The 15,049-nt window shown below is 32.9% G+C and overlaps 1 protein-coding gene across 1 annotated transcript in view; it reads left to right on the top strand.

Moving 5' to 3' along the window:
* LOC145664561 (chaoptin-like) overlaps window positions 1-14,825 on the top strand; it is a 408,745-nt gene extending 393,920 nt beyond the window's left edge. The window contains exon 6 of the mRNA XM_081731332.1: window positions 4,831-14,825. Coding sequence (XP_081587458.1) covers window positions 4,831-5,171 — 341 coding nt within the window. The 3' untranslated portion in view covers window positions 5,172-14,825. The remainder of the gene's footprint in view (window positions 1-4,830) is intronic.
* The last annotated feature ends 224 nt before the right edge of the window (window positions 14,826-15,049 follow it).

The raw sequence follows: 15,049 nt of genomic DNA, 5'->3' as shown, positions 1-15,049 counted from the left end.
TCATAAGTGACTTTGCTTCTTCAACCTTTTTGTAAGGAAAGTGGTTTTAATTATCACTTCTTCATTGAGTTCTCTCTCCGTCAGTGGGTTTGACTAACAGATACTTCTTGGACGTTTTAGAATCATTTAAGAAACACTTCTAGCTCAAGCTACTTCAAATTATCTTTCCTTGTAGGCACTTATGCCATCCAGCTGCTTAGCTAATACTATACATTCGAGTTAATGAACTCACCTTACCACACTTTACTGATGATATTAATCTCTGTAAGGAATTCTTACTGCACTACAACTGAGATTTTTCAAACACAATATACAGTAAGATGTTATTTATGAAATCAGCCCAGAGAGCGCAGTCGTTTGTGTAAACTTCGTACTACCCTCCAAAATCTCGTTACATCTCCTTAGTTAGAATATGCCTTCAATACTGGAAATCTGGGTTCGATTTCCTGTGGGCAGTGATGAAGCCGTAACCAGAAAGATCCGGGGAGTAGAAAACATCGTCGTACATATATACATGCACATAGGCATTGTCATACACTATTAGACATCGTATACTTAATTCCGACAAACACTATTCTCTTCTTCCTTTCTCTCTCTCCTTCATTAAATGTGCAATTCTCTTTCTTTCTTCTTGTATGTATAGTCGTGTATCAAAGCATTGCACTGAAAGATAGCTACTAGGTCGATCAGAGTGAGAACCATAACACAAAATGTTACACCCATATCTTATAGAACGTCGTTAAAATTTAACCAAGCGAGCCTATAGAACTTGCCATGTAGAATATAAGAAATGCTTCTGAACCTAAACAATGTTTTGTTTAATTATTTTGTAAATGTGAGTTCAGAGTATTCCATTTTTCACTATGGGAAGGCAAATGAAGGAAAATATTTTTGCAATAGTACTTTGCTTAAGAAATATTAAAAGGAATCAAACACGTGAATATTCGAGCCCGAGTAGAAGAAATCATTAGTCCACTATAAAATTCTGCAGTAATGCTATAGAGCTGATTTCCCTATTGCATATGGATCATCGGGTATATCTGGGTCACTCTAGATCACTGGGTCTGTTCAGGTCTGAGAAGTGAAACCCAAATCCGGGTGAACCGGACTAAACTTTTGATCCGTATCTTAGGTGACTCGTTCAGCCAGGACCCATGCTATCGCTATCGGTCGGAACTCGTGTGGTTCGGGTCGAATGTTAAGCCATAGTTCATATCTCGTATAATACGAATTGTGAAAAGGGACGTTAGACTCTAAGTCAACAACCTTTCAGCTCCCTGTAATCTTTCCTTACCCACCAATTATGTTATATCAGAGATGACGCCATGTAAAATAGTACGTATATTCTACACGTGAGTGTGATCAATTCAATTCCTAAGTTTCGATTAGGGAGTACAAGCTTCAACTACAGGAAGTTGAATAAACTACTGAAGGACCCTGTATAAGTGCAATCTCATTTAAAAAATATCACCAAATCATCAGTATTTCAAATATCCTGTAGTTCTATAGTTAGAATTGAATCTAACACATCAGAATCTTTGTGGGACAATTACAATACTGCTTTCAAGTCAAAGTATTAACACTTTCTATATACCTTACGACAGTACAGGCTTTCAGAGATAAACAGGTGTGCAGCTTTTTCAAAAGATATTTTTTTAAAAAATACGTTGTGTTTATATCATTTGTAAATTTTATTTTTACACTACGTTTATAAAATTTTATTTTACTCGTATGGAAAAAAAAAAATCGGCTACAGTAACGAGCAAGTGAGTATCGTTTCATAATGTAAAACTGAAACTTCCAAACTATGCAAAATAAATACTCAAACTTCAAATAACGCATCTTTAAGCACTGGTTGTAATAGAGTAATAAGATCAAAGATAGAACTTGTTCATTAGACGCTGAATTCATATCAAAAACCTAGAACTCGTTATATTTTACAGTTTTTGTACTATGAAGATAAAGGCTGAAACAAAATAAAATAATTTATTTCAATCAATTACGGTTTGAATAGAGGGCTAACGGAGGAGATAGAAGCTATTCTTGGGACACGAAATCGGTTACAAAAAGTAGATTCTTGAAGTTTTTTTTTTTTTAATCTTTTCTAATCTACGGAAATCAATATTGAAACCGAAAATAATAGTAAATTTGAATCACGTTCATTTTAGGTCGAATGTTGTGGATAGTCATCGTATGTTGTCTTTAGACACTGAATCGTTTGGAAAATAACACTGTTTCTGTCAATTATCGTCCTTTTTGGCGATACGGATTGAAACCGGAAATTGGTAATTTTTACCACTTCTGGTTTGAATAGAGCTTAAGACGGAGGTCTTGTGGCACCTATACCTTGAATCGTTCACATAAATTTTTGATGCTTAACGAAGAGACGTCTAAAGCATTTTATTACCCAGTTGGGAGGGTATTAGATTAATAGAGGACCAGGCCTTGAGGTTCTTCATTGTAGCTATTATATAATACACTTTTTTCAGATACCAATGATGGCAACATTTTCTTTACCCCAAAACCAATCATATAACATCAATGTTAAATGATTTGAATGATAGCACTGATTGTAGCACTTTGTTTGAGCTAACTAATTTTTGTTAACATAGATTGTTTTCATAGAAGAAAGGTTAGTACGTACAACAGGATATTTATTTTGTTTTTCTACCGTAGGCCGGAAGTAAAATATCAGATGAAGAACGATGAATTAACTTTGCAGTATTGATGTATTATAAGATTTTCAAATTACAAGATCGTGTTTTCTATATAAAAAAAGATATACTGTGTAAGACAGTAATCAATGGCTGAATGTTTTTTTTTCTTTTTATCATTGATTAGTTCGATTAACCGTGATATATGATGTAATGTTCGGGGGAAGGGAATGTAGTGTTTTATAGATAATATGTAAAAGTCAATTAGACTTTTCTTGGATACTTTATAACTTCTTTATAGTACTTATTTTGTAGCTGCCTATTTGATTTCCCATTATTTCAAAATTTGTATAAAATAAACTAATAAATAAAAAGGAAATTACGCATGAGGAAAGAAACATTCCTCATGGCCTCACAAATGAAGATCATACTTAAGTACGTATTAGTACTGCATATTGCAATGACGCACTTTGTTGACCTTGCTATTAATTCAATTTAAAAACATTATATATATAAATATATAATATATCGGTATATATGTGTATTATATATTATTAAGAAATTAGGGTATATCAGAACTGCTTATAATAATTTGATTTATAAATTATAATATTTTATTATGGCTTCAATTATTATCGGTTATTATGTTTAATATGTAAATATGTTTATTTTCTTTGTTGTTATTCATTATTGTAAAAATTATATATATGGTAATTATACCTATAAGATGTTTTCAAACTTCTAGCTAAATAGAATTCCAATTTAGTGGATTACTACTGTTTTTATTTTTTAATTTATTTTATTTTTATTTCTTTTGCTAGCTGAGTAAGCAACTGGTTCATTGACAAGGGTGGTTTTGAGTAGCTGATTCCAGTAAAAGTTAGTTTTGAGAGAGATTTTCTTTCTGTTTGTTTAAATGTTTTTTGGAGTTTCAACTGTTTCTCTTTGATGTGAAGGGAGGATCCTCAGATCAAGTATAAAAGTCCGCTCCAAAAGGGCTTGATGGGGCTACTCTTTGTCGAAGGCTGCTCTTCGGACCGAATCTCCGAGAACTATCTATTATACAATCTCAAGTGCTAACTGTGTTCCGGTGTCTGAGAATTTTTAAGTTTGGCCTATAATAATGGCTGTAGTGTAGGATCCTTATGAACATTTTTGATTCAGGTGACATATCTCTTAGGATAAATACTCTCTGACTGTATGGCCAGGGAATTATAATTATGGAATTAGCCAAGGATAAGAGGATCAGTCTCCAGTCTCCAGATTTTTTGCGTTTACTAATAAAATGTAGTAGGTATTATTAACATTACTTACGGATGCCATGTTCGTTTTGGATACTGATAAATTTTCATTTATAACTAAGAATTTCAGCAATGTGAATTTCGGGGTAAGGGAACAGGTTATAAGTTTTTATGGTTGAGATCTTTACTTATGAGCTTCTAATTTCTTTCTTTCTGCAGTCTGTCTACTGTGAAATTAGCGTTTCGCTTTAGTTCTTGGGTTCAAGAACTCAAGGGCTTTAATTTCAATAACCTAACATAAAGAACCGAGTCGCTATTGGAGGCACTTAATTTCTTTAATGAGAAGAATTCTTTTACATTATACCTACCCTATCCTCAGATAATTTCAACTAGCTAGCGATCCTATCAATGGTGAATATTTTGACAATTGATATCTAGACCAGACTGAACTCTAAATTCTGAGGCTGTTTTTAAGATACCGAGGAGGTGTAATGGCTTGTATAAAGACGCGTCTTCAGCTCATTCGTGTTTTAAGAAGTTAATTAGGAAGCATTAGAAAAATACTCCGTTTTGAAGTTATAATTCAGAAGAATTTATTTAGGCGGTTTCTTCTCTTAACTAAGAAATTAGTCTGGTATTGACGTGAGTTCTTGACTACTTACTTAGAAAGAAATTTATGCTCGAATTAAAGAAGCATCTTTCAGAAATATAGTATTCTACTTTAAATTGGAGAAAAATCTTGTTTAAGAACTTTTCCCTAAATCTGAGATATTTTCGTTATATTGCTGTTCTCTTGCAGAGAAAATTTTTCTCTAAACGACTTAACATTTTTTTGTCTTATTTAATAAAATACTTTGTGCAGTACAAAATTAAAGAAATTGATATTTCTTATTGTAATTTCTTGGTGCTTATTTATTTGTTGTTGTTATTTTCAGGCGGATTAGCTCTCCAAGGAAACCCATGGACGTGTGATTGTAATCTTGTGTGGCTTGGGCAGTGGATGCGAAGATGGCTGCGAGAAACTTTACAGATTCACACAGTGGTCCTAGAAGGCGCACAACATATTCAAAACTTAGCCCGTGAGGCTACGTGTACAGACCCGAAAACCGGACAGCAAATGCCTATGCTTGACTTATATCCCGAAGATTTAAGTTGTCACGTTAGAGCGCTTAGCAAAGGGTCCCCCCATTCAGCTGTTTCAAGAACTTCCCTACAGATGGCTGTAGTGGTAGGGGCAGCATTTGTGGCGTTAGTGGGTGGCCAATGGAACGGATGACGATGTTTGGAAGTCTTGTCCATTGTGTTGAATTGTGAAAGTTTGGGTATATTTTGCATCTGTTTGTTATGATACTGCTACTGATGCTGCCTTCGGATTCCCTCATTTCTGTGATATTTAAAATTTGAATAAGGAAATAGTGGTAGTTGTACCAAATTGTTGTTCTTGTTGCTACGGTGGCATTACGTACCTTAATGATTGCGAAAACTATTTAGAAACAAAAACAGAAGGTATTTGTTTAAAGAATTGTTGTATTGGTTGAAATTTACAGGGAGAAATAGTATTTCCACTTTTTATATATACATATTTCTGGTAAATCATGTAATAAGAACTGGCACTTGCCAAACTAAAGTGGTAAATACAATTAATATTTTAAAAAAAGAAATTAATATCGTTCCAGTCCTTTTCTCAAAACCTATGATAGACATTTCTAGAAATGCAAACAAAGTAGAATATTTTTTGTTCTGTTACAACAATTTTAAACATATATGTTGTGCCAGATCACAAACCAGTTCTTCTATCAAGCCATCCAACTGAATAACTTAAGGAACTGCTCACCAGATTTAAAAAAAAAATGTTAGTTTTTACGTGATAACATGTGTAAATAGTGTGTGAATAAGAAAGAAAAAAGACGTGAAGTCCAAAAGTTAAATAGTTTTCGTACTATTAACAACTTTTAAAACTGAACCAGAAACATTGTAAGATGTAGTGAAAATGTTCATAATGAATATGTGAAGTGCTTGTGAGAAGGCCAATAGTTTAAAAAAAAAAAAAACATTGTATTGATAGTGATACGATGCAAAACGAGGACATTTGTGAATAATTAAAAAAAAAAAGCTGTATCAGAAAAAGTACAAGATGATAATCTATTTTTCATTATTCGGTCTGTTAAAATTAGTTTTAAACCTGTCCTAAGAAACGAAGATTTCCTGGAATAATTTTGTGTCAATTATAAGAGAGATACAAGAGAAAATAATATTCCCGTAAGTAATTATAAAATGTATAGAGCTAATCCTTTTAAGCCCATATTGGTGCTTGCTTGGTTTTAAATCTTGACTCCTACTCGAAATGAGGAATGCAGATATGAAACATAGAGTACGTTTACTTAAATTTACCTATCTTTGTTTACCAACAATTAACAACTTTATAAGGAAGGAAAGCATCTATTAAATTTAGAGAGAAGCGTAAGATATATTTTCAGTTTTAGCTCAAGAGTTCACCGTGCGTAACCAGGATATTAAAATTTGAATATTACAGACGGAGAATAGAATGTGAAATATTGTGCAGTCATCGATAAAAATAAGAGGTATATTTCATATGAAATGTGTATATAATGTATGAAATTGTATTTTGTCGATCACTGTACAAACGCGATAGACATCATGTACCTTTATGTTTGGTTCTTTGGACTTATATTTGCAAATTTTTTTGTATCTAATACTCCTTAATTTTGATTTTCATTAAAATGCTATTAATAATAGCATACACTTCCAGGTGGTGTTAATATGTAAATTGGATATACCTTTCAAAATGAAAGACCATTATATCTGTACGTCGGTAGAAGAAAAGGGTCAATGTCCATTTTGCAATTTCTTGGTGAAAGTGATTTAGTACCTGTTTTCAAGTTATTAATAGAATATTCAAAAGAAAATATTTTCCTGTGAGTCTATATATTCATTATACTCTCATCTAAGTGTATTTATTAGTACATAAAATTGTGTAGTCACTGAAATAATTGGTGGATAAAAATATAAACCAACATAATTGTAATTTTGACTATTTTCTACCAACGTGCAGATATATTTTCAGAGTGTCGAACACGAAATTATAATTCCAGAAATATTGACTTTCAAACTGGCCAATTCAATTTTTCTGTAAGTTACAATAAGTTTTCTGTTTCTGTAATTTAACTTTAATGGATACTGAAAATGTGACTTTTTTTAATTATTGTGGAAAAGAAATATGCATGTTGGTTTGTTAATATGATTCCTTAACTTTTAATATTTTATGTTTATTAAAAGAAAACATTTGAAAGTGTCCTGAATCTTCTATCTGTTTGTATTCGTGTACTATCACTATTCTTCTCTCTTTCGAATATTACTAAGAGTATGTGTAATCCATAGTGTCTTCTAAGGGCATTTCTAAATCCACGTTTTTACTTTAATTCGTCCTTATCGAGTCTTAGTAGCAGTAATTTTGCCATATTTTTTTTTTAACTGCCGCTGAGAGGTAACTACAAAACTAGGAGCAAGAAAACTTTAATTTAATGTGTTTATCTTTAATATATCAATTTTCTCTTCTTTATTTAAAAGTGCCAAGCTATTTGCTCCAAATGTCTTCGTATTTTCAACGGACATAATCTCCTGTCGGAAAGATACCTATCTCAAAAAGAACTAGGGTCTGTGATAATTACATATAATCGAAATAAATCAAGGACCTAGGAATGTACAATTGAAAGAATACATATCCTATATAAAGATTAGAATAACAAGACGTATGAAAGTTAAGTTAGAGTAAATGGTAAGGAACTTATTCAAATCAATTACAATCCGTAGTTTGATCCGATGACGTACGGAGGGAGGGAGCCCGAGTTTTAACTTCTCTTTCATCATAATACGATTTTGTTTAACATACCATATTAAGGTACATATACAAAGACCTGAAATGATATGAATTCGAAAGCTTAAGCCTTTCTTGACTTAATTCTGTGCACGCCACTAGTTGGGTGAGTTCAGTAGCGTAGCCAGGATGTGTGTTTGGGGAGGGGGGCAAGTGCTGTTATAGGTACATATAGAAAAATTACAAACAAAAAAATATAAATATAAAATATATTTAAAAAAATTACAAACATTAATGTACCAAAGTACATTGTCGGACCTCTTTGTGGGGCGGCCCTTCTGCCCCCCCCCCTTCCCTACTCCAGTGGGTGAGTTTACCGGCTGACTGATTAATACCAGAAACTAAGAACGCTTCCTGGCCTGGATGCAGAAGTGTGACGTATAACTCCCTCTAGCATCTGATGGCTTTGCCGTCCACTTTATTCTAAACTGAAAGTTTAGAAACTTATTTTTACGATGGTGTCAGCTTTCTTCAGTTTTGTGTTTCTGTCATGTTGATAGTTATGCGTATGATTCGATCAAGTTCTTCAGTGATTGGAGGCGATAGATGAAATAAGAATTTTGTAAAAAAGTAGGAACAACACATTTCTAATTTTTGTATCTCTAATCTAGTAATTACCAACATAATATGCTGTTACGTCACAGTTTGGTTGATTCCATTCCCGGTAAACTATATGGACAATCAAGAAGTAGACGAGGATAAGGGTAATGTCAGAAGCAAATATTAACATTGGTGAAAGATTCGAAGGCATTAACAGATACATAACTCGTTGATTCGTGACTACTTGTACACTGCAACAGTTCTTCTATTCTTTCTCTTGCTTCGTTCCCTCCACTTCTTTCTACTTGTTTCTCTCCGTCGGTGCTCCAAGCGTAAAGGCCTGCTCCGACGTCATATATGAGCCAGCACTCACTTCTAGTGTGTGAGATAAATGATCCGACAATAGCTCTCGCCAAGTGGGCTCTATGGTGGACAAACCTGGTGTATGTAGACTTCCTCCGAGTTCTTTCATTTCCTTCTACTTTCTTCACGCTTCCACCGTATTGTTTTACCATTATTACCGTATCTTTTAGCCTCGGATCATGATAATGGGACGTTAAACTACAAATTACATTTTGTTTCGCCAAACGTTTAATTTAATAAAGTTGGTTACAACAGCTGCTAATGAGTTCCTGATACTAGCATGTTTCAGAAAATATCTATATACTATCACCTGTTTTCCTTTCAAAATTTTCTTACATCGATACTTTTCAGAATATTGAATGACGATTCTTTTCAGAATATTGAATGACGATTCTTTTCAGAATATTGAATGATGTTAAATTGAATGTGGAATATTGAAGGATCAGGAAACAATTTCTTCAACTATTTACTGAGCGCTCTTTGATTTGCCATCAAAAATTGCTATTTTTCATTAAAACCCTCCACTGTCTTCAGTATTGGCGGTCCTATTAAATAATACTGGGTACCATAAGTTACCAAATGCGCCACTCACGTCTGCAAATATTCCAATTAAATATTTCTTTTTGGACATTCCTACTAGATCCAATGCTTTATTAGCTGTTTATTTTCCTTTTCTCTATCCAAATTATTTTTCATACATTCCTATTTCTTTCCTATTCCTATTTCTATTTCTTTCCTAAATTCATTAAAGGGTCCTTATCTTCATTCTTTAAAATTATCAATGTTGACTCCTTCTATTTTTGGTATTCTAGACTGTGTTACACATTCAGTGAAAAGCTTAGTTAATACTGCTACTAATTGGTGTTTTAGTTCTATTATTGCTTCCATTCTTATTCCATTTATCCCTGGAGATTTTTTTCTTTTTTAACTTTGGTGTAATATCTTCAATATTCTCTTCTGTAATTTGTCATATTCTTCTTTCATTTGTCTAATGCTCTTCCATTTTTCTTCTCAGTTTCTTTTGTATCTCATTATCTGTTAATTTATCATCTGGGAGGAGCTTTTCCATTAATAATTCTACTGATTCTTTCTGATCTGTTGTCCATCTAGCATCTTCTTTTTGTAATGTTGATATTATGGTTGACGATTTTGCCTTTTCCATGACAATTTTGTAGGGAGTTCCCCATGCATTAGTTATTAATTGGGAATTCACATAAGTTTTTCAATTTCTTATTTTAAATTTCTAGTTACTGATTAAATTCTTGTTTTGCTTCTCTATATTCTTGTCTTCGTTATCTTTGTTCTACATCGATTGTTCTTTGATATTGTTTCCTTAAGCGCTTGTACTTCTTTTAAGGTTTTGTAGACTCAGGATTTTCAATATAGTGTATTTACGTTTCTATTTGTTGTTATCTGGGATGGATTTGATTCTTTTATACCTACTATTATACAGTTTGTCAGTTTATTTGCTACTTCATTTATATTGCACTCTTCTTCACAAATAAATTATAACTTTAAATTTTGTTAGATTGCTACATTTGTCCTTAATACTATAATTTATATTTTATTCTATGATTTCTTCATTTTCTTTCATGTTTTTGCGTAAACCAACCATTATTAAATTATCATCACTATCGTTTTCCGAATGATTTATACGCCAGTTTGTTATAGAATTTCCCGTAATATTGTTTATTGCTGTGGTACCTCTATTTCCACTTCCTTCTCCTTTACTTTCAAAAGTTGGTGGATTCCCAATTTTATTACGTATTTCTAGGTTTCAGCTATGGTATCATCTTAGCAGTCTTCCTCTGTCATCTGTATATGAGCTAATCCAAAGGCTTGATTTGGCGTTAGCATAAGTTGTAATTACATTTTTGTTATTTTGTAACGTATTGAAGATTGTTTTAAGTTCTTTTAAGTACAGCTGAGTTTGGATGGCACTATTGAATACAAACTTATCAAATCATGAGTTTGTATTCAATACAAACTTACCAAGTGAACTATATGTTCCCTGTTTTGATTTTAGCTCTACTACTTGGTTCCATTCGTCACAAAGTTAGATTATACCGTTACTTTTATATTTCTATTCTGAAAAACGAATATTTCTGATTTTGATTCCGGTCCTGTCGTTACAATTTGCGTGTGCACTTGGATAAAAGAGTTTTGCTGTCATTTATATGTGGTTCTTGTAAATATTTAACATCCAAGGTTTGTTCTTAATCTATTTTCCTTACTTCGGATAGGCCTATTTTTGATCTTTGTGCATTTAATTGTGCGCATTTCAGTTTCTCACTCACAATGTTTGATGATTGAATACATAACACATTGACCAAGGGCGTTTCGGATCAATCGCTTTTACTAATTGACAGTATATTTTCTGTATATGAAATTCTTCATTTACTTTGAATACTTCTTTAGTCAGTTTAAGAAGTCCATTCGGATTTGACATTAGACTGGATATCTTCAGGCGTAGTCTGTCAATTACTTGTATTTATGTAAATACAATTATGTCGCTTTTGCCATATAACAATCTAATTATATGTCCTCAGGCTGTTGTTATTACTGATTGCTCCTCTAATTTAGCTAATTGCATGGGAATTTCTATGTCTGTACAGAATCCATGTGTCAAATGTCTTCAGGTCAAATATTTTAGGAATTGGTTAAGCATTAGAGGATGGATTGAAGAGGTGTGAATTATAGTACTTCTCTGGATCTTTGTCGTGAATTGCTTTGTTTCTTTGTGTTCATTGTCTCTTTCTTCCTTCTTTTCTTGCAGTAGTTATATTTGATTCTTCTTTTAAAATGCCTGTTATCATTCTGAATTCCTTAGTCTCTAGTGTTGGTTGACATTCTTTCCTATTTTCATTAGTCCATTTTCTATTTTTTAATGTCTTTAATCCTTTCAAGTAACAAGGTTTCATTCTGTATATTTTTATGTTCTCTTTCTCAACTTCTTGATCTGTGTTGTTCTCAGTGTTTCTTCCAGACATGTTTTTTTTGGGGGGGGCACTGCCTCCCCGGAGATCTGAGAATGCTCCCCAGAAGAGACCAAAATAATACATTACAATATATTAATGAATAGAATAGTACCAGCCGTGGCCCCCGGAATACTAAGTGTGCCCTCTCCCCCCGGAATATTGTTTCTGAAAAACACACTGGTTGTGCTTGATGTGTTGGACTCCGTTTGTGTTCCTTGGGTTTCGGTTTCAACATGTACTTCTGTTTGAATTTCCTGGTTTAACATTATTTTATTTTTGAATTGTTTTTATGCTCTCCTATTCTTCTCAAGTCTCTTATTCTATTTGAAAGTAGATTTTGATTTCTCATCAAAAGTGAAATGTAATCATTAAGTCTACCGTCCTATAGTTATACCCTTTATAGGACACGATTGATTGCATGAGAACGTGGGAGAAAACAGGAGAAGCCATTGAAAACCTAACAGAAATACATGCAAACTAACATGGCTTATGATTGAAACAGAGATCCCTTACACCAGCAACTGGTTCTTTCCTACTGAGCAGTCATGTTTTCTGTTGTCAAAAATGTGTATGCTAACTGTAAGGATGAAGCAAAGTAAGGCAGTGGATTTAGAGAAAAAAGCCCAGTTCTGAACAAAGTACTTAAGTATATATTACAAGACAAATATTGTGACCAACACTTCTTACTTTAATGTTGCTGTTTTTTGTCTCATAATTACCTAAAATATCTGTAGAGGTTGTTTTGTTTATTTCTATGAATATCTTATGAAAATTCAAATTACTTTTAACCAAAACTTCATATACAGCCGTACTCAGAACCAGGATCACCTACATTCCTTTTCAAAATGTTTATACTGGCAGCCTGGTTTGATAAGTAAGCTTTAAAACAAACATTTGTTCAGTGTTCTCGTACTTTATTAAATTACAGAATTTCTAATGCCGACATCGAAGTTTATTTTCTAACATGACTATACTTCACAAACTTGTGTGTAAAACTATTGTATAAAGATAGCTAATGTAAGTTGAGAGAATCGGTAATTGTTTTTTGGTAATAACGAGATGATAAGATTCATTCTTAAAAGTATTCGCTGAGTTCGAAAACTTTTAACTACTTAATGACTGTTGAAACAAATCTTGTTTCAAGAAAGTGTCAAACTAAATGAAAAGCAATAAATATGTACATTTTTTGATGATGTAGCCTAATGCCAAAATCAAATTAACATTGACATTCGAACCAACTAACATATTACGTGAATGTATTTTTGCTATTCTGCTACTATCGTTATTGACGGTATTGTAATCTGAGAAAGCCCAAGATATACTATACTGTCTTTGGGACACTGCTGGCCAATCTTAACTATGTAATATTTTGGTGTGTGTTAAGTTTTGTGTTCGTTCCCTGCTTTATCACAATTTACATTTTGATTGTGTTTCTTTAGGTTTCTCTATTTTATTCTTTTAAAAAAATAATGCTAATTGCCAATGGTAACGAAATGGACCAAAGAGCACCTGTGCGACTTCTGTTAAAGTGGACGATTCATGGACCAGCCATTCCCATTCATGACTATTGAAATGTTTCTATGTAACATGTTCTAATACCTCTTCATAACAGTCCGATTATTATTATTATTTTGTGAAAATTATTGGGTTTATTGCACAGACATTTTGCTTCAGTCTCCATTTGTAAATATCGCGTTCTGTTGTTTTACATGTTTATGGGGTCTACGTATCAGCAAGAGTAAACCACCTCAACGTTCCTTTTTTACATGTTATTGCTTGCGATGGTGTTTTGTTTCCTTTATAAATAAAAGTCATTTTCCTATAAATTGTGCATACAAATTCAATTTAGTTTAAATTTACAAAATAAATGATCTACATATGTTGCTTCTTAGGCACTCCTTGGTCCAATTAAGAGTAAGAATAACTTGGGCTCTCCCGGGTTAAATAATAATGATTTGAAATATCTTCATCAGCAAGAGGGAAGGTATTGATGAATGTGCTTCAATGCACTCTAAAAATAATTTATTGTAAATATCTGGATTTGGTTTGGTATTGAACGCTTAGTTGGTGTCTTAGGACTGTAGTTTTTGTACGAACTGGATAAAAAGTGAACTGAGAGAAATAATACATTGTAATGTTTACCAAGTTTTTATTTCTGTTTACTCTTTCTTCCTATAACACAATATTATTCACTATGTGGAGATTACTTTTCAGTGTACTGTTTGGAAATGTTCATTAACTGTAAAATCAGAGTTCACCTGCTACGAACATATACAATGAAATTCCTTTCATATGTTACTGTCAACCTGTCTGCTTACTGACTGCCATTGTTTATCGGCTGCGAAAGTAATGCATCTCCCGAAATATTTATATGTAACGATGGTGGATTTTTTTATCCGATCTTATATCCTAATACTACACTCTAAACTATCTACTTGCTTGTGCATTCTTCTGTTTTGGCATCACCAACCCTCCATATCTACACCACTGGAATAGAACACTGCAAGCATTGTATGTTCAATGCGTGAAAATTACACGTAAAAGGGAAACTATTGCTCTTGAGTTCTCCGGCCTTTGGAAAAGATACAAATATCAAAAACTGCAAACGTTTGATAACTTGACAATATACCTAGGTATTGTTTAAGTTGAGCTGAACGAAGGCACTGGCATTAAAGCCAATGCCTGAATTTCTTGCAGGCGATATCAATATTAAAAGCTCTGTACAGGGCGAGATTACTAAAGCTTAATAGACAAAATCAAAGAATGAAGTCGATTTAATATGACAAAAACACACTGAAAAATATGTATGATAAAATAGTAAATAGCCCTTAGAAGAGTTATTCAAAAGGCTCAGTTGATGGGAAACTATTGCATGTAGATAGGATAATTAAACGAAAGTGAAATAGATGTACATACGGGATACGTCGTAAAGAATAATATTTTATGGGCACTTTCTTAAGTCAAATTTCAAACAGTAGGAACTGGTACAAAAAAAAAAAAAAAAAATGAGGTCGATGTGAATTAGTACGCATCTGCGAAAGAAACTTAAGATTACATTTAAGACAGTTTCTTCGAAGAGCAGTGAATTTTTAACGATTTCTAATGTGGGACCGGAAGTTTTTTGAGCAGTCTCAATTGGTCCAGAGAGAGAGAGACAGAGAGAGAGAGACAGAGAGAGAGAGAGAGAGAGAGAGAGAATGTTTTGCCTAATTATCAATAAAATATGTATGTAAATTAAGTAACGACTGGAGTAAGATTGATTATTTTAACACTTCTTATTTTAACTTTCCAACGACATTAATTTAAATACACAGTATGTTGGAAAACTAACGGAACTTTTAAAATAAAACGAGTAAGGGATTTTATCAAGTGTAGTTC

The sequence above is a fragment of the Thermobia domestica genome, chromosome 11, assembly GCF_964235325.1.
Source record: "Thermobia domestica chromosome 11, izTheDome1.hap1.1, whole genome shotgun sequence".
NCBI lineage: Eukaryota > Metazoa > Arthropoda > Insecta > Zygentoma > Lepismatidae > Thermobia > Thermobia domestica.
This window is presented reverse-complemented; position numbering and strand designations above follow the sequence as displayed.